Source organism: Branchiostoma lanceolatum, chromosome 11, assembly GCF_035083965.1.
Source record: "Branchiostoma lanceolatum isolate klBraLanc5 chromosome 11, klBraLanc5.hap2, whole genome shotgun sequence".
Classification (NCBI taxonomy): Eukaryota; Metazoa; Chordata; class Leptocardii; order Amphioxiformes; family Branchiostomatidae; genus Branchiostoma; species Branchiostoma lanceolatum.
This window is the reverse complement of record NC_089732.1, coordinates 9903764-9923245: the sequence shown is the minus strand read 5'-3', so window position 1 is coordinate 9923245 and position 19482 is coordinate 9903764. Positions and strand designations below refer to the sequence as shown.

General features: G+C 39.9%; 2 protein-coding genes and 1 long non-coding RNA gene across 8 annotated transcripts in view; 1 reads left to right on the top strand and 2 right to left on the bottom strand.

The window, feature by feature from the left end:
- LOC136445228 (uncharacterized) overlaps nt 1-19196 on the bottom strand; it is a 74788-nt gene extending 55592 nt beyond the window's left edge. For 3 of the 6 annotated variants that reach the window (XM_066443097.1, XM_066443099.1, XM_066443103.1), the window contains exons 1-2: nt 18950-19195; nt 16932-17107 (exon numbers count right to left, since the gene is read on the bottom strand). In XM_066443097.1, coding sequence (XP_066299194.1) covers nt 16932-17107; nt 18950-19086 — 313 coding nt within the window. In that variant the 5' untranslated portion in view covers nt 19087-19195. Of the gene's footprint in view, nt 1-12754; nt 12907-14208; nt 14543-16931; nt 17108-18949 lie in introns of those variants that run through there. The other 3 variants (XM_066443102.1, XM_066443100.1, XM_066443098.1) reach the window with 2 other exon arrangements.
- LOC136444729 (uncharacterized) lies at nt 6315-7233 on the bottom strand. Its single transcript, XR_010757312.1, has 2 exons — nt 6900-7233; nt 6315-6510 (listed from the first exon to the last, which is right to left on the bottom strand). It is a non-coding gene; the product is annotated as an uncharacterized lncRNA (long non-coding RNA).
- LOC136445232 (E3 ubiquitin-protein ligase RNF14-like) overlaps nt 17027-19482 on the top strand; it is a 15174-nt gene continuing 12718 nt past the window's right edge. The window contains exon 1 of the mRNA XM_066443109.1: nt 17027-17129. The gene's annotated coding sequence lies outside the window, so the exon portion shown is untranslated. The remainder of the gene's footprint in view (nt 17130-19482) is intronic.

Sequence of the window (19482 nt, the reverse complement as noted above, 5' to 3'; positions counted from 1 at the left end):
GCAGTGCAAAAAAAGTACATGATACCAAAAAAGTTGTTGTAAGTCCAAGCTATGACTAAGCCTCTAGTGCCTTCACTGTAACCCACCTATATACACCTCCCACAGCATTGACAGAGATGTTACTACAGCTAGTATCTGTATCTATATAGCCAGTATAACAGCCCTTTGGTCTAACACACCAGCTAAGAAGAAGGACATAAGCTCATTTCTCATCACATTGTCAGACATGATTTGAGGAAAGACAGACACTATAATTTCCCTTATAAGTAACAACCGCACTGAAGAAAAGGAAAACCACCCCATTTGTCACTAAAAGAGACTCAACGTCGCCAATTTCCGGACTGTGCTTCCTCCCTTCCTGCTTCCTTAGAAATTGTCATCTTGCCATCTATAATACTTACTTCCTTCCTTCCTGCCTCCTTAGAAATTGTCATCTTGTCATCTATAATACTTACTTCCTTCCTTCCTGCCTCCCTAGAAATTATCATCTTGCCATCAATAATACTTAATAGTTCACAGACAGACTGATGCTATGGATAAGTCTTATAAATAAATAGATAAATAAATCATAATCATTGCCATTGAAGGCATGCACTTCCGCTCCTTTCAAAGTTAAAATAATGGGGTAGGCAGTTGTCAATGGCTAGGGAATATTAATGATGTGTAATGCTGTCAAATACATAAGTTACAAAGATCTCATTGTCTATGAGGCATCTCTAAAGTTTTTAGATTAAAAATTACACCACAATTGTATAGGCTGTAAAAAGTATTCAACCTTTTAGAACTTTAAAACTTTAGAGTCTTTCAGACTTGAAGCTAATGACGCACATACTTATTACATAGCTTTAAACAAGGCTTAGAGTTGGACGTGTATGGCTTAGCTGAGGGTGCGACGAGTTGTACGATATAATAAAACCAGCAGCTGCTGAAAAGCTAACGTATAATGCCAAAGGGTGGTCACACTAATGACCAATATAGACACAATGTAGAAGACTTTTCTACAATGAGGAAATGTCAAATAACTTGTAAGTTAAACATAAGTGTGAACATAACCAGTAGAGGACAAAAGTTTGCCAATTTTGTCTTTAAAACTATCTTAAAGTTCATGTGCTTGGAATTTCAATACCTACTGTAGCACCTTTGAAAAAACTTTAATAAGATTTATAAAAATCACTATATGTGCTTTGGCAACAACATTTACTTTCTAGCCATGCAAAAGTTGATTAAGTTGTTTAGAGACCCGTATATCAATTCACAAAACATCTCCAAACAGATGTCTTCCCAACAACTAGAAAAAAGAAAGCACTAAAAAGACACAAAAGCAATAATAATGTGAAGTAACAACATCTGAATACTATTTCAGCACCAAGGACAGGGAAACTACATAGGTTTTTATTCCAAGACTTAAGCTTTCTAAGTTCTTCCAACATCTCAGTATTTCATGCTCCCCTCAGGCTGGATTTGACCTAATTCTTTTCTCATATCAGATATTTCATTCCTGCTGAGATGACGGGGTGACCATCATTTCGGTCTGTCATTCATGTTGGTCGCTATAGCAACAAGGCTCCGTGAAACGACAGACTGACGCAAACTGCGGCCCACGGCAACACATGAACCACAACAGCAATATATCAAGAATGCTTGACATCTACATGCAAATTCCTCATTTCCAAATGCCTTGGGGCTGTAAAGTAGAAGAAAGCGAGGAAAGGAAACGCAACGCAGAATACTAAAATGGCTGAACAGTGAAAGACAAGAATAGGAATTATCCCTCTGCTTCGCTCAACACATCAATTTACTCTGAGGCCTCTCTCAAAACCACTCACTGATAACCTAGGATTATGGTAAGCTCTGAAGATGTATCACTATACAGTAGACACTAACTTTCAAGGAGAGTCAGGACGTTTTCTCCATACTTTTTTCTGCCATCTGAATCATGATCACCTGCACCGGGCAAATGTTACCTGCACCATTAAGTATTTCAGTCCATCAAAATTCTTATTCCATCAAAAAAGAAGAAAAAAGAAGTGTGGATTACAGAGTTTTTACACTAGAAACTATTTCTTTTATTTACAAAAAACAAACAAATGTTCATGTGGCAAATAAAGAGCTGAGTCAGACACATATCCGATGTAGGTAGACACCCTCTGATCCTTTTTTTCTTTTTCTTTTTTTCCATGTACAATATCTGAGTGAAATGTCCTGCCTGGCCCAGTCGTGTTGTCTCCCACAGTTGACACTTTCCGGGCCAGGCTGGAGGCCTGCCCGCCTTAGCCACCCCCCACCCTCCCACTATGTACCCGACGGGGTTATCTGGGGCTAAAGCCAAGTTGAAGTTGAAGATCCTTCTCAAGTTGAAATCACCTGAAGCCTATATGTCACTTGACCTGAACAAAAATGTGACCTTAGCAAAGGTCAAATGTGCCTGGGAGGTCAAAGGTGCCTGGCAATCTATTTCAAGGTTGATAAGTTGTCAATACACCTGGGATACTTTATACAAGGTGTAACTTTAAGCTGAGATTGTGGGAGGCTTAGCAGATGCTATCATCAGATGGGAGAACCATGAGAGGAAAAGATTATCATAATCATGCTAATAGTAAGGCGGCCTGACTCTGGGAAATCCAAAGTTTGTAAAGTTGTTGTATGTACCACTGGGACAGTCTGGCAGGTTACGATCTGGCAGGTTCCAAACTGTTACTGATACACTGATAAGTCAGAATACTGATTTTGACAGAATGTAAGTGCAGTGGGAAAATACTAGAAAGAATCTATTACTGTTGGCAGCACACACAAAACATTCAAAGAAAGTCTATGACTGCAAAAAAATATCAAAACTGCCGTCAGACAAGTTGGATATGACACAAGCTCAGTTGAAGTCCTTGACATTGCCTTCTCTTTGGATATGACAAATTTTACAACCAATATGTTATGCTAGCCTTTTGATCATAACTCTCTGATGTAGCTTGAATAGCAAGCTATCATGGCTAAAAACATTAAGTATTCAAACCTGAACATTCATGTACAAGGTCAAAACTACATTCTAAACTGAATATCCGTAGTCACTCACTGATTGATGACTGAAATATGCCTTTGATGTTGATGCTGCAGCATTTGATTGGCTAGAACAACTTCAACTTTGAAGTCAAGGTCAGACTTTATGTGTTTCACCTTAACCTATCCTAAGGCGCCCTTCAACTTCAAGTATGAATCACAGGACTGCGTCAGCAAGCCATGGTAACCGCCTATTAAGTATTATATCTGGCGGAACTTGAAACCTGAAATTTTCAGGTTGGATCCTGATTATTGTAACATGACAGGGGTTTTCTCTATTGGGCAATTTGAAAAAAAATGGCAACTGGTAAATTTTCAGGTAGGATTCTGATTACTGTAACTTGACAGGGGGTGTCATTATTGGCTGGAAATTTAATCTAATAATATTAGATGGCACTCAAGTGCAACAAGTAAATGCTATATGGGGATTGCAGCCAAATCAGTTTGACACAGAAGTATTCCAAGGTGTCTCCGAACTTCAAGCCTGAACATAACAATTACCCACAGTGGGGGACACCACTATTAAATCCATAAGGCAACCCTGGGGCACAATGGAGATTCATACTCATAAATCAATGTCTTTTATTGCGATATAGATCATAATCTGCAGAATTTGTAGCTTTCTCTGGAAGAGTGGAGACTTATACATTTTCAACTAGGATTATGACAACTGTAGCACGGCATGAGGTGTCATTATTTGCTGAAAAGTCAATCTGATGCTAAGATGCAACAGAGAGATTGCAGTCAAACCTATTTGGCACAAAGACAGCAACGTTTTGAGCATAATATGAGATAAAAGTGCAATAAGTCAGGAATCTCGAGCAAAAAATATAGAGCAGGATGGGAGGAGGGCGCCAAGCACAGGATGCATGTGGTGAGGGGGGGAGGTCTGGAGGGGGGCGCGCACTGTCAAGAGAAGAGCAGCTGTTGCCATTTGCCTTTTCCAGACATAAATGGAAGTCATTTCTTACAACTTCAGCTTTGCATGTTGCTTGGCTGGGGAAACATTGGAAAAAATACCCTTATTTTGAAAATCAACAGGGTGGAGCTGGGATTAGAACAGGATGGAGGAGTGCCACAGTGTTCTTAAGGTAGATCCCTGAAGAACAGAACTAAGGAACTAGGATCCAGGGATCCAGACAACGAAACCACATCCTCGCAATGCTTCTATCTCCAAACGTGGTACTAAGACAAGCATACATCATAGGGCAGAGTAATTTTAATTGGCCATAAAATGGCCCTGCCATCAAAACCCTTGCCAAACTGTTGTCTAATGTAGCATTAATGCCGCACTACGCGCTCCTTAGCGGAGCACATTGGGCATTAATGCTGGATTCCCTCTGCTCCCTTTGGAACAGAGCATTAATGCCAGCATACACCCCTGTCCATTAATCATCATTTATCATCCAGTCTTTTTAGACTGAAGGGGAAGGGGAAACCCTTTCCCCTGGCTGGTGCCAGTGGGGGTGGTCACACCAAATTAACCCTCTGCCCCCTAACTACAGTCCACCCTTGTCAAAAACCCCAGCTGTTGCAGGGTGCTAATGTATAGGTCAAGCATGACTAAAGGCCGTGGCAGAAAGCACTAATGCTGAAAAGATGCCAACTAATTGGTTCAAGCCTTGGTCCAAGGCATGGCTGCTAGGACATTTAGGGACTGGTATTTGGACAGCCATGATTACCATGAAATTACCATGGCAGTGTGCACTAACCAAGCATTAGTGCTGCATATGTATTTCTGGCATTAATGCTACATTAGACAACAGTTTGGCAAGGGAAGAACTCTCGAGTACTCATTACTTTGGTCTGCCAAACTACCGAGGATCGATGATCCTGAAATCTGAGTGTTAAAAGTAGTGGTTTAACTACCATGCAATTACCACATGACAAGTCAAGCAGGACTAGGCATAAACTGCTGAAATCAGCAACCTAAATACATGATTACCATCAGCGGAAGTACCTACATGTAGCTTTGAAGATATTTTGGGTCAGAGAAAAGTCGGAGCTTACGCAGTTAACTGTCGTCAGCAACCTAGATACATGTGATGAATATGTTAGGGATTTAGAAAAAAAGGAAACTAGGTTGATAAGATGAGACTAATCACTGCAACTGGGAAAAGAAGAGTTTGTGTAACGCAAACTTTCGCTGTTTGAGGGCCGAAATTGTCCCTATTTGCAAAGTTTGCTAACATAGACTTATAACTCCGGGAACTTGATGAAAATAACAAAACAATGAGAGCAGAGTATGGGAGAGTCACTGTGGAAACTTGAAGAAGAAAACCAAACAAGAGCTTTTTAAAAAAGCTGGCGTTTCGGCTACGTTTATAAGTGTGAATTGTCTTTTCCCTTTACTTGAAGTAAAATCTGCCAGAGGAAGTCACTCAAGGGCTGTTCAGTCTATAAGAAAAATTGTCATTTTGGGAAATGAGTACTGTTTTAATAGAGAAAGGCAGATTGGGGAAAGCAATTTTGAAGTTACGTCACTTAACTTAAGTGCTTTTGAAAAAGCTGGTCTTGGCCTACAACTTGTGCTTATTTGTAAAATGTATAATAGGCTCATTATAAAAGCTATCAATGTAATTATGTACATGGCACGCAATAAAACATAAAATTTGAAAAAGCACCATTGAATCATCAGCACTATGGTAATTAAGTGAAATAGAAGTTCATAACAGCTAAGGTTCTATCTAAAATGACTACCAAATGTCAAACAAATCAACAGCTACCTCATCCGTATTATTCTGGTTTCCGCATTTACAACATTTCTTCCTTATTTTCCTGGGTAATTTTGCTAAAATTCATGAAAATTCCCATAGTTTTGTGCCGAGGGGCGCCACTTTCCACGTCCGTGTTGTCTGAATCAAGGACATTATATAGGATAGGAAGGACTGAGCACACAGCCAGTCCCTATTCAAGAACCTTCGGTTCATGGTTGTAAAAATAATTGACACCTACATACTAATTACCCCCAGATTTGCATATATTCCAAGGGGCCACAAGCGTCCCACTATTATAATACAAATTCAGATGGCTTGACCGGGCGATGAGGACTTCTTTTGGAGTGTTTTTCAAGCTGCAAGACGATCGTGAAGAAACGGAGGAGCTGGAAGTCCTAAAAAACGCACAAAACTAAATATAAAACCTCCTTGGTCTGGCGTAACCGAACTGTGGGGAGGGGAGATCTTTTTAACACTTACCTTGCGTCAAGCTAGAATACCGGCTAGAAAATTGAAGAAGAAAATATCACACTGGAGATTTGGGAATTCAAGACATACATGTATTTATTCTATATGTACAAGTATTTTAGTAAAAACAGAACCTTGGTTAAGCTTGGAGCGTGATTCACAAACAAATATTTGATGCGTAAACTTTAATTTATCCTCTACGTGGTATTTTCGGCAACGCTGTATCGTGGGACGTAGCTTTGGTGGTCATGGCTCTTCCACGGAAGTTTGCAATCTGCAAAATACAAAAAAAATCGGGAGTCGATCATCCTCTCGATATAAAGATTGGGAACCTACATACATGTTACCAGGCATGAAGATGTATACTGTGCACATTCCCCGTGTGGCGTTACGATCATATCACAAGAAATACATTTCCTACGAATATTACACTGGAACAAAAATTGACCAAAACTCATGTGCCTAGAACATCAAAAGTTAGCCGAGAACAACAACAACAATATTCTTATAGGGACACCCAAGCCTGGTGCTTTCGGGCAAAAGCGTTATTATTTTGGTTCAAAAGGTTAAGCAATTCTTATAGATACATCAAGTAGTGAATATTTTTCATATTTCTGAGACGAAAATATAGGTACGCATGGACAAAAATGCCTGTAAACTCACTCATCTTGGTCGCACGGCGCCCGATCACATATCAAAATGGCCGCCAACGTCTTCCCCGGATGATGGTGCCGTCTGCACACGTCACGTTTGCTTCCCATATAAGGAAATCCGCGGAAACTACAGGCATCTCGCCCGTCGTTCGGCCAGCATCGGAGAGCGTGACGTCACGATCGGGCGCATTTGCATGGCCTTCGCCGGGTTTCGGCGCGAACGCTCAAATCAGACGGCGGAGAACAAAGAAGCGCCGCCGGAGGGTGGAAACAATAGATCGCCGCAGGGCTTAGCGGGTCTGAACAATAGCGCCCAGCGGGGACTTTCTGTGTGCTCAGTCCTTCCTATAGGGCGTATTCACGTGACGTCATCACCCCTGCCCTCCGTGGGCGGCCATGTTGGTGTTCACCCTGCAGCGAAGTTTCTCGGTGTCCGACGGTCTCTAAATTTCCAATGAATGCGAAGTCGTCTGATCGCTGTTTTATCATATACAAAGAGTCTCCAGTCTCACATCCTTTTCGCTACAAAAATTCAATTTCACCTACTGGAAATGACCCATTATCGACGAGCGAGGAAAGGTTTTCCCCAGCAGCCTACAAAGGGCGGCCTACAAACATATGGCCGCTAAACTGTTAACAGAGTACGCATACAATCAGTTCACAGCATGCAAGTGTTCCAAGGTCTGCAACCACGTAGTACAATGTCTTGAGTGTCGTGAAAATTGTCGTGAAAAGTGACATTTTGTTGACAGGGAGTATGTTATGATCGGGAAAGTTCGACGTTGAAAGACCCCCACTAAGTTTACGAACGTATCTCAAGCAACGACTACACGGTGCCGCGACTGTGTTACACAACGGGCCTGTAATTTGCTTTTCGACCAGATACAAAAGGTTTCCATACACACACGTTGATTCTCAAACTTCAACTATTTAGATCCGCTGCTCGTATGTCAGAAATCCACTTTTGTTTCAGTCGTTATAGTCCCTTCGTATGTTCCCGCACCAAGCCCGCACCTACACTAGAAACGTAAAACCAATCTTACTGTAACCCGATCAGTGATTGCTTTATCAGTCCCAATCCAACATCTGACCACGAGGCAAAACACCATGAGTATGAGACAAAACGTTTTGAAGGGAAATTGTGAATGGCGTAGAAAACATCTGCCATTTATACGGAAAGTTCCATAGGGCTCCACTATCAAGTGAGCACCAACATGGCCGACAGTGCTCGTTGCTAGGGGGCGGGTCACGTGACTGAATACGCCCTATATAATGTCCTTGTCTGAATGAAGTCGATACTGAACAATGGAGCATTTGCTACTGTAACAAAGAATCGCTGTTTTGCAAACAACATCAAGAGCCTCTGTTTACATCGGGGATAGAAGTTTAGTGGCGAGTGTTTTGCAAGAATCATCTTACCGCGCATAGGAGCCGCTGCACGGTATTTTCCATTACAATGAACAGAAAAATTCGAATGCCGGGTTTGGAATCTATGAAGTCCTGTTCATAAGACAAAGGCCTTGTATATATTAAATGAATATTTAAAAATAACAAATATAAAATATTTCTTTATTTATTAATGAAAAAAATGATATTCATAAATATGATATTGATAGATTAATATAATATCAATATATATTTTTGATATTCAATATCTAAAAAGAAAAAAAAAATCCATGCACGGAGACGAACCCGGATCTTCCGGGTCCGAAGTGCTTCGCGTTGTCAGATCGGCCAAGCTGCGGTACGTAAGTATTTACTCTGGACGTAATGCTATAACCTCACTATATGGTATCATTTATGCCGATTTTTGCTCGTTTTCTTGACGAAATCATTTTTTTTCTTCTGCAATCTTGTGGAATAGATGTAATATGGTCATTTTTCAGGATATCAAAGTCCGAAACCACAATGCAATGATATTTCCGAACAGTTGTAGCAGTTACATGTACATGCGGTCGCCGTCCTGTGTCACATGCAAATCTGGCGTGCCTGCCTTTTCCTGCTCTCTTGCCATATAAGGCAACGGCTATACAAGGATTTGAGAACGTATTGCCATAGTCTTATTGTGTGCGACACAGTGTTGAACCAAGCTTGAAGCATGCTTGAAGGTAAAAGCCAGGACATTGCGTTTCGGTGCGAAGGCACCGAAACGCAAAAAAACAATGGAACTATGACATGACAATCCATATAGCAACCATACACTCCGGAGAAAGTTGACTACCCGCATTACTGAGCATCATTTAATAGCATTAGCCATATGGAAAGGGCTGATATCAAATCCCAACATGCCCCCATTGACATTGTGCCCATGGGAAAGTCACTTTACACTCAGTTCCTCATTTCACTCAGGTGAAAACAAGTACCTACATGTAGCTTTGGTTAGGGACATACATTTTGCATCTCGGATAGGACGTTAAAGGAACGTCCCATGTTTGAGGAGAGCCACACCTCGAGCACTTAAAAGAACCCACCACACATCGAAAAGAGTAGGGGTCCTTCCCAGTGTGAGTAGATGAAATAAATCTTGATAAGCAGCTTCTATTGTTCAGTACAAGCTTGGTGTGTTATGCCAAGAGGCAGTTTACCGGGTATGCAATACAAACAAAGGTTGTACCACCTTAAGCAGTATATCATGGTTAGGATCAGAAGACCAGACTGGAGCTAGAATAGGATAGATTCCAGGCTATTTGTCCCATCTGCTGAAACCCACCCACATGTGCAAGGTGGTCAAATTCCCATGTAACTTTTCAAAGAAATGGGTCAGGAAACAACAAGACAAGATTTATACCTGTTCCACACGCCAACTGTATAATCAATAGCAAATCTGGGCCAGTAGAATAGGAAAAATCCATCAATGTAGGAAACATCACAGCCCACTTTGTCCTTCAAAGAAAATCAAAGGGAAGCACATTTTGAACAAAAATGGCTTAAGTTTGAAAGCTTTCTCAACAGGTAATGAGATATGATCCAGAAACAATTATTTTAAATTGTCCTTTTAAGTTAACATCTTGTTATTTTGTGATTAACATTGAGGTTCTCATTACTGCTGTGAAGGAGGTCAGTGAAGGGGGTCAGTGACCTTCGACAGGACTATTGTCAGTGAAGGGGGTACAAGTACTACCATGGTTTTCTTCTTGCACAATATATTTCATAAACCAAAGAAAAAGTTTAGAGAGAAGACAAGATTTATACCTCCCCTGCCTGCCAACTCTATTATCAGTAGTTCAATCTGGGCCAGTTGAATAGAAACAATCGGTCAAAAACATCACAGTAGACTTTGTCCTTCAACGAAAATGAAAGGGAAGAACACTTTGAACATAACAGGCTTAGGTAAATGAAAGCTTTCGCATCGGGTAATGAGATTTATGCTCATCTTGTGAGACAGTGTCTGAGGAACACGAGTGACCTTTTGCATCTGAGACATACATCTTGTGAGACACGTGTCCATCTGAGACAAACATCTTGTGAGACACGTGTCTGAGAAACACGAGTGACCTTTTGCATCTGAGACATACATGTATTGGCACTTGAAGCAACATCTAGGCATCATAGGATCCGGAGACTTCAAGACAAGAAAGGGGATACATTTCACACCACTACAGGCGTTGGCTACATGTATGTGATCCATCTAACAGACTCTGCATTACTTGAACAAGGAAATGTTCGGTTCAGTTCATCTACATTGAGATGACACCATAAGTCTCTGTCGAGCATAACATAGCGAAGTTCATCCTCATAAAGTCCAACATCCTCCTCGATTATCTGATATGTTATATCGTATAATATATGCCTATATAAGGGAAACTGAGCTGAAAAGCACTCCTATATAAATCTGGATCACAACATTCAAGAAGGTTATCCTACTTCAAAAAACGATGGAGTAAGGATGTAAGGAAATATTTATCATGTAGATGGTATTGAAGTAAAATGTATGTGCCTGCAGATTACACTGTCACATAACATAGTCATACAAGTACCAGTAGTAAAAGACAGTTTCTATATGAAACATCTGACCATTTCCAAATTTTAGCCAGTTGCTTAAGGCCGTAGAACACATGTACAGTATTAATGGGCGCTCCCCGTCCCCAATAGTAGTTCGGGTATGAAGTAGTGCGTCGCATTGCTTGAAAAGGCCGTAGTTTTTCTTCTGTGCACGTTAGCAAGGCTGAAAATGGGGTGAATGGTAGAGGAATACGTCAGTTTTGAGACTGTACGAGTTGGATTACGATGTTTGTTCGGTCAGCTTGGATTCGCGCCTGAATATTATTACCGCCCGACTACTGTGAGTCGGCTGCAGTACGGTGACCTCCACTGGGGGTAATATCAAAGTGGCTTTTAAAAGAGAATGAGCCGGCAAATATAAGCTCATTTTCACATATTTTGTAGATTGAACCTTGAAGTCAAACATATTAAAATCTGGCACCCTAATTGTGCACCTTACTATAAATTTTCAAGCGTCGAAGCTTCTCACTTTGGGATCCTTAACCATGTAAATCCCTATAGGCGAAATACTGTGGTCTGCAACCTTAAGTAACTGCTACCTTGCGCATCTTATTACCTGGATGTCTAACCTTCATCAACACAAGGAGGTTATATAGACATAACCTCCTTGATCAACATAAGGACCATTGATAAAAGTGGTAGAACAGAGCCACCTTGCAGATACTTCTATCATGACAGTCCAGTACACATACACTCTTCAGTCATCAATCAAAAGCAACAGTCCTAAAGAATGAGGCAAAGTATACTGCTTTTTCTATGGCTGGTGGTGCATCCCTACACTTTTTGTTCAGTGCATTGGGTTATTTTATGTGCACAGGTTTAACGCTTGAAGTTCCGCTAAACACAGGACCAAAGGCTTCTTGCAAGCGCTTTCCTATTGGTTGGACTATTAATTTTGATGGTCAGTAGGGTTTGGTCTAATGATACTGCAGTAATGACAGAATTCAGTAGAGGGCATTAGCGCACAGCACTGTATTTTCTGTTGTAAGAAAAACGGCCACATTTAAAGGGTATAAAAGGTAAAGCAGGCGACCTCAGATTGAGGACGAAGCATGATACATGTACATGTACTTCAGCCTGATAACACATGATGCAATTTATGTGGCAATCAATAATACAATACCTGAGGTTCACTCAAAAACTAATAGGTGGAGCTTCTGAGAATGTACAATGTAGGTACTTACAGCTCTATGCAACTTGCAATAACTTCATACTATCATAGGCTTGGGGAAAGGTCCATGTCGGTAAAACCATAAAAATTTGCATAATACAAGTAGGTTTGTCCTTCTCCCTCGTAAAGTAGCCCTAAGGCACCAAATGTGAATTGGTAGCAGGGTCAGGTAGCAGGGAGAAGCTTATATCATATAACAAGTGTTAACATGTGTATGTGGGTTTCGTGGTAAAAGGGGAACGAGTACACTTATGAATTTTTTATCATTTTCCCTACCATTCAATCCTTAACTTTGTCATTGATGTGACACCTTTGAAGTTGCAGTCAAAACTGCACAAGAAGACAACTCCTGGGACCAATAAAATCTGGTGTATGTGAACTGGTGGTCACTATAGACAGAATTCTCAAGGCTTCTGTCTAATACCACCAAAAAGTGGTCACAGTACATTGGCCAGGTGATCCTTATGTAGAGGTGGTTATTTAACATACATAACTGATTATAGCATGTTCTTAAGACAAAACAAATACTAACAAGACAATCCATCGAGGCATTCTTGAGTTATCGTGTACACAGAAGACACACACTAACGCTGATGAAAACATAACCTTCTCGGCGAAGGTAATGAATCATTCTAGACAGACAGACCAAAGATGTAGTAGAAACAAAATGGTGTCCACTTATACTTAAGTACCTCTAGCAAGGTGTTCCCTGAGATTGTCCAGGTCCTTCTTAAGGTCCAGGTGCATCCAGACCAGTCCGCCGGACGTGACGATACAGGCCGTCATTAACACGAATATACAGAGGGGGAAACAGGACCTGGTACACAACCTGCATCTGGAATGTCTGAAGGGCAAGACAACCACTCATCACTTACTATTAAACTTAAAGGTACATTTTGTAATGATTGTAATCAATCAGACACGATCAGGTATACGAGGAGCTGCCAAAAAAAAACCTGTCCATAGCAGAAAAAGGCAATTGTTGATTTATTCATTACAATATTTTTGGAATGAACAGGTCAACAAAAGTGGGAAAACACATTCGCTTACTAACAGTATAATTTGTAATTTGATTGTACCAATCTGACAAGATCAGGTACATGTATGCGATCATGGTGTTGCCAAAAAAAATCTCAGTAGCATAAATAGGTAATACAATTGTACCTCCTAAAGTTGTTTTTTCTTGTAGGGTGAGGGATTTGTAAATAATTTATTCATTGCAATATTTTCAAAATGAATACTAGTAGGTTAAAAACGGGGAAAAACACACGTAAAGATGACTACAAATTACAATCATTATGTCTGTCCCTTTCAGACATTATTATCAAGAACATTGCTTCATAAGGTCAATAACACTTTTTTCTATTCTTTGGAAATATCATTCAAATTTTTTTTGAGCCTTTACAAATCTAATGGGGGACCTTCATCAATAATCTCAAAATGATACCAATAACTAGAACCATTATTAGAATATGGCCAAAACTATTGACAGGTTGTTCCTGTCAATAAGAACTTTTTCACTATTGACCTGGATGTTCCTGTCAATACGCTTTTTTCTGTTGCATGTAAATATGATGTTCCTGTCAATAAGAATTTTGGGCCACTTGTGACAGGATGTAACGTTACTTATCAATAAGATTTTTTGCACTTTTGACAGTATGTTGTTGTCAATACTGTACATCTTTTTTGTATTGACAAATTTTTGGTGCACTTTTGACAGGATGTTCCTTTAAGTTTTAATAAGATTTTTTTTTTGCACTGATGGCAGAATGTTCCTGTCAATCATACTTTCTTCACTATTGACAGGATGTTCCTGTTATAGCCACGGCGTGTTTATATGTTGTTCGCTACATGTAACGTTACGAGCGTTAGGTAACGCCTCACAGAAAACAAATAATCCCATGATTTCATAATTTTGTAGCCAGCTACTTTCTTGAAATAGCGAACGATATCAACTTTTTTATCATTGAAGGAAAAAATACACTTCAATATTTATGTTCAGATGAGAAAACATAATAATTGAGAGGAACACGCAAATAATAAGACGACGCCCCCCTCCCCCATACGGAGGCAACTAGATCCAGGGAAACCTGCGCTATCGCGACATCGATGACACAATGTAAACATGACAACGTGTTTTCCTTGCCTTTTTGAGAAACCTGATTTTCTAACAGGAAGAGAAAATTCCTCCAGATCGGACGAATCGCTGCCGGTGGACCGCAAGAGTTCGTGCCCCTCTCGCTTCTTTTTCGTCAACTTGCCGCTGACTAATGCGTCCAATTCCTTCCTTTTCTTCATCCTTTTCCCCGGTCCTTTAAAAGAAACATCCAGTCTTGTGTCCTTGGAATCCACGATGGCAAGATTTGGGCGGCAAATCCGCCAGAATGGGGAGAAATCCTGGACGATTGCACCTGTAGTTCAAATCCGGGTGTTTTTGCTACGTCGATTTCACAACAAAATCTCTGATGCGTCAAGAAGCCACCTTCATGTAACCCCGTCGTTGATTGGTCACGGTCAAAGGTGACTACAAAAATAATGCTTCCTTCAAGATATTTTAGGAGCAATAACTCCGCTTCTCTCACCACAAGCCGCTCACATATATTAATATTTAAAAAAATAAAAAATATAAACTCCCTATATTCTTATAAAAAGGATTAATATCACTAAAAACTGTGTAGATCTGCCATCCCATGGTAACCAATCAGAGGCATCCTTTCACCCAACAGGTACAACCCAAGATGGCTGTCCTGTGTGACATTTAATGATCATGTGACCACCTGTCAGATGTCACACCTGTATCTAAAGCAATGTACACCTGCATACCTACACACTGGAGTCACCAGATAATATAAAGCCCATGTCATCATTCACATAGGATGAAATGTTACCCAACTTTGTTCAATATATATTTTTGAACTATCTACACATAAGAAACATGATATGATAAGGATTTTTATGGTACGAAATCCAAGATAACAGCGTTACAAAAGTTCAACAAACTCTCAAACATCTTGTTGTATGTTCATAAAAGGTTGTGAGTACCATGATACTGTGAATAATTAGGCTTGATGTAAGTTTTTCAATATTTCATATTCTATTTTCGACTTCATTGTCATTTTATGAAGGCCATTGGGTTACGGTTTAACCTTTAGCACTCAAGAGTAGCTATTTGGCACCCAATTCCCTATTGGTTACAGAGTTAGGCAGCAGGGAGAAAGCAAGGATAACCTCCTTGGGTAAGGTCACACAAATTTAATTTCTTGGTTATACCGCGTCATGTTTTTTATTGAAAAAATGATAAAATGTAACATTCAAGATATGAATCAATCCCAAAAAGCTCATATTTTGACACTGACTGTTGGTTGAAGAAATTTCTTACCTGTAACCTATTTGATACAGTTTTACATACCACGAGGCACTAAAAGTTTACAAATTCATTATTTGAAATGTAAACAAGCCAGGAGAGAACTAGGAGACCTAACCAATGGCCCCTCCTGTCAGCAGTTTGCACAGACAAAAGCCTTTAGTATGTGCAGTGCAGCTTTCTTATTTGTAAGATGTCTCAGTGAACTAACAGACTAAAACTTTATGTATACAAAACACCTAGTCAACTCAATAATACCTGTGGTCTCTGCCCACATGGCCTGTTTCTAACCTCCTTGCTAACACAAATAGAGGGAAAAAAACAAAGGAAACTTGGACAATCTACAGAAAGGCTGGTAGACCAAAGAAGAAAAAAACACTTGACAAGGGATTGTTTTGTCATTGAAAACTACCATATACAATGAACAGCATTCTATTTCAACATGCAAGGTGGTCTTGGTTTGAATCCCTGGTAGGCCACAGTTTCAATGGCACTGTGTTGTAGCCTTGTGCTTTGGTTAGGAACCTCCTCTTGACGTAAGGCTGGGGGTCCTGTGTTTGCCACATCTTGAGCACTTTAAAATACCATCACACTTATCAAAAAGAGTAGGGGTCCTTCCCTGTGTGAGTGGATCAAACCTTACAGTCTGGTCTAGCTTACGCTGTAGTGAGCTTGTATTAATACCGTACAAAACTGGTGTGTTACACCTAAAGACAATTTACTGTACTGATTGTACAAAACAAACAAATAAACACACACAAACATGGTACACTGTACTTACCTCCAGGTACTTACTACTAACTTGGAGCAGAGAGAAATCCACTGGTCAAGCAGAAATAAATTCTGACAGAAACACTATATACTCGGGCTTAATTCTTCTTTCCGACAAACTGTTGTCATGGGTGCTAGCCTTAATTTATGAGTAAAGATAGAAGTTTTTCCATTGTTTTCAAAGTCTGAAAGTTTTATAGCTTTACTCACTGCCCATCCATCCATCCTTACCTACATCCATCCATCTATCCATCTGTTATACGTTTCTTTTATTCCATGCAGGGCAGGAAACTGGACAGCACCTTTGCCAAGATGCTGCATGTCTTATACAACAAACCAAGGGGGAAACACACAACAAACAAAACAACTCTATGGCACCCTTCCATCCATCTCTACTGAAGTTAAGCATTGTCGGTTGAGCCTCGCTTCTTTTGTCTCCAGAAGCCAGAAGGAGAACAGGCCGTCCATACCTTATCGAGTGGGAAACTTGTTTGAATGGAAAATACTTGAATGAAATTATGTGTAACATAGAATACTGGATGCTTAACTATGTATACACAGCAACTTGTTAAGACCATAAGAGTATGAAACATGTACTACTATGTAATGTATGTTTATTCCATGTCGATCCAACCATTCTTTCATCCTCTCATTCTACAATCTACCCAACCATCCATGCTATTTTCGGTCTTCAATCCATCCCTCAGCCGACCCATACCACACCACACCCTTACTTGTGATGACTCTGTTCCTAAGATGGTCCATCTCAGTTTTGATATTGTAGGTGAGCCAGGCCATGGCCCCCATAGCTCCCATTATCAGTAGGTACAGGAAGACATGGCACAGCAGCTGGCATGAGCAACAGCTGCCTCGAGAGGGCTCCACATCCCGTACCTTCACTGTGGCCTTCCTACATACAGACAGACAAAATGGTGACAATAATCAATGGAATGTTTTGTTAGTTATGGCCACAAAAGCAAAGACAATGCTGTGTTGCTCAAAACTTATATGTATGTACAATAATGATAAAAATTGTGAATTTCTGAAAATGGTATGTCTTGTTCAGCTATTGTCACAAACGCAAAGACAATGCCGTCATATCATATATCATATATGACAAAAAGTGTCTTGCTCAAAACTGTACAACAAATTGAATAATGATGAAAATTGTACAAATTCTGTATCAAAAAAATGTGTTGCCAAGAGATATCATCAGTTAGAACTTTTGTATGATTTTGAAATATATCACTAACACAGGAAAATTAGTTCAGCCATCATAACACACAATAATTGCTTAAAAACTGCCTCTATTTGTTGTTCTCATCAGCTTGTCAAGTCAAGTCATGTCAAAGTCTTTATTTTTCTTCGAAGTGCTTGTTCAGCCAAATGGCCGCTTTCCAACAAGGTCAAAGTGGAGGGGGAGGGGTCACAATGGTTTTTGGCTATGGGTATGAGGGCTGAATCCAGCCTTTGAACACATGAAGGGACTTTCCTGTGCTTACGTGCTGACATTGTTTTCAATTAATCCGTCAAGCCTGAACAAATGACATCTAAAAGGCACACTTGTTGGCAATGAAGCATGCTCTGACACAAAACAAGACAAGAGACACTCAACTTTCTCCTGTTACATGTATACACAACCTTAAAGGAGAAATTACCTATAACTAGCTGCTGTGAAAAGAGTGGTTCAAAAATAATCTAAAAATCAGGGACTGACATCAGTAATCTATTCTTAAGCTGCACCACTTAATCTCCAAAGACTCACTGATAAAGAATTTACAATGTGTTGAGGACGTACTAACACAACTTTGCGTGCAATTTTTGCTCCTAGTCTGCAAATATATTACTAGCAATTAGCCTGGGTACAGTCACTCTCCTTATACCCTCACTTTGAGGTACTCAGACTATCTAGCAAGACAGGGTGGATATTTAGTACCTGGAGGCTATCAAAATGCTTACAGGTGTGGTCGGTGAATCACAGTTCAGAGACTCATAGTCATAGTAACTACTACTTATGAGTGCACTGTGCACACATGCAAAGAAAACTAAAAGGGCAGCTGTACTGACCTGGAACAATAGGTAATGTTATGTGTAAATGGATGATGCATAGTTTTTCATGGAAAATTTTAAGTAGCCAGACGTAAGAAAATAACTTGATAAGTCTTGATTCATTACATAAGACCTCCAGTGATCAAACATTATGGTAGTGAGAATTGATATGTCTGATAAAATGCACTACCATAAGCATTACTTACGAGAAAAATACAAAAAGCAGAAGCAAATATTTACATTCTTCACAGTTTTCAGAAGTTGACATTCAACAGTTCCCGATTATTGTTTAATAATCACAAGAACATATTCATAATATTTAGAATAAACTTTCGACAATGCGTAGCTGCATAGACCCTATGCAAAAACGTGTTGTCTAAAAAAACATCTGTGTGAAACATGATCCAACCTTTTCAGAGAACGTTTAGAAAACATGCAAGGGCTTTTAACTAAGAGATTTGACGTCACAATGAACTGTTAGTAAAGAATTCAATTTACATTCCGACGTTGGGACGATTTGTAAAATCATGCGTGACACATCTGTTTATCTAATAACATCAACATCAGGTTCCCAAAATACCCAAGAATAACATAGAAATTCGATCGATTTCCCTTTTCACCTGCATTCTTGGAGTTTTATATCAAGATAGATCTAGATCTAGACAAAGTACACTAAAGTTGCAGACTGACACGTAGAACTTACTTTGACTTCCGAGATACCTTGCCCGGTTTTCTTGGGGGAAGAGCGAATTCCTGCACCTCAGAGTCGCTCCCAGAGCCCAGAAGTTGTGCCCCTTCTCCTTCTTCCGCCGCCACGACACCGTTACCGTTCTTCTTCATCGCTGAAGACGGAGATTTTCATCTAAATTTGCCAAAGTTTGGTCAATCCAGGAAGTGAACTACGACGCGAAATCTCAGTTTGGGAAAGTGATGAGATGAGGGTCAAAGGTCGCTCTATCTTCGGCTCTTTGAGGGCAGAGAAACACTTTTTTGCAGAAACGAGAAATCGAAACAACTTGATAAAAGAAAAACTGATGAAGAAGATTTTAGATTAAATATATGTGGAATTTAAAATTACATCTTGATTTATCATTCCCCTGTTTTCTTTACATGACGATATGAATTAAGACTCTATTTACGTTTTGCTGCCAAAGATTGATTAACTTAGGACAATCTATATGACCGACCAAATAGGGGTGTTTTAATTATAATATTTTTGTTAAAAATGCAAATTAC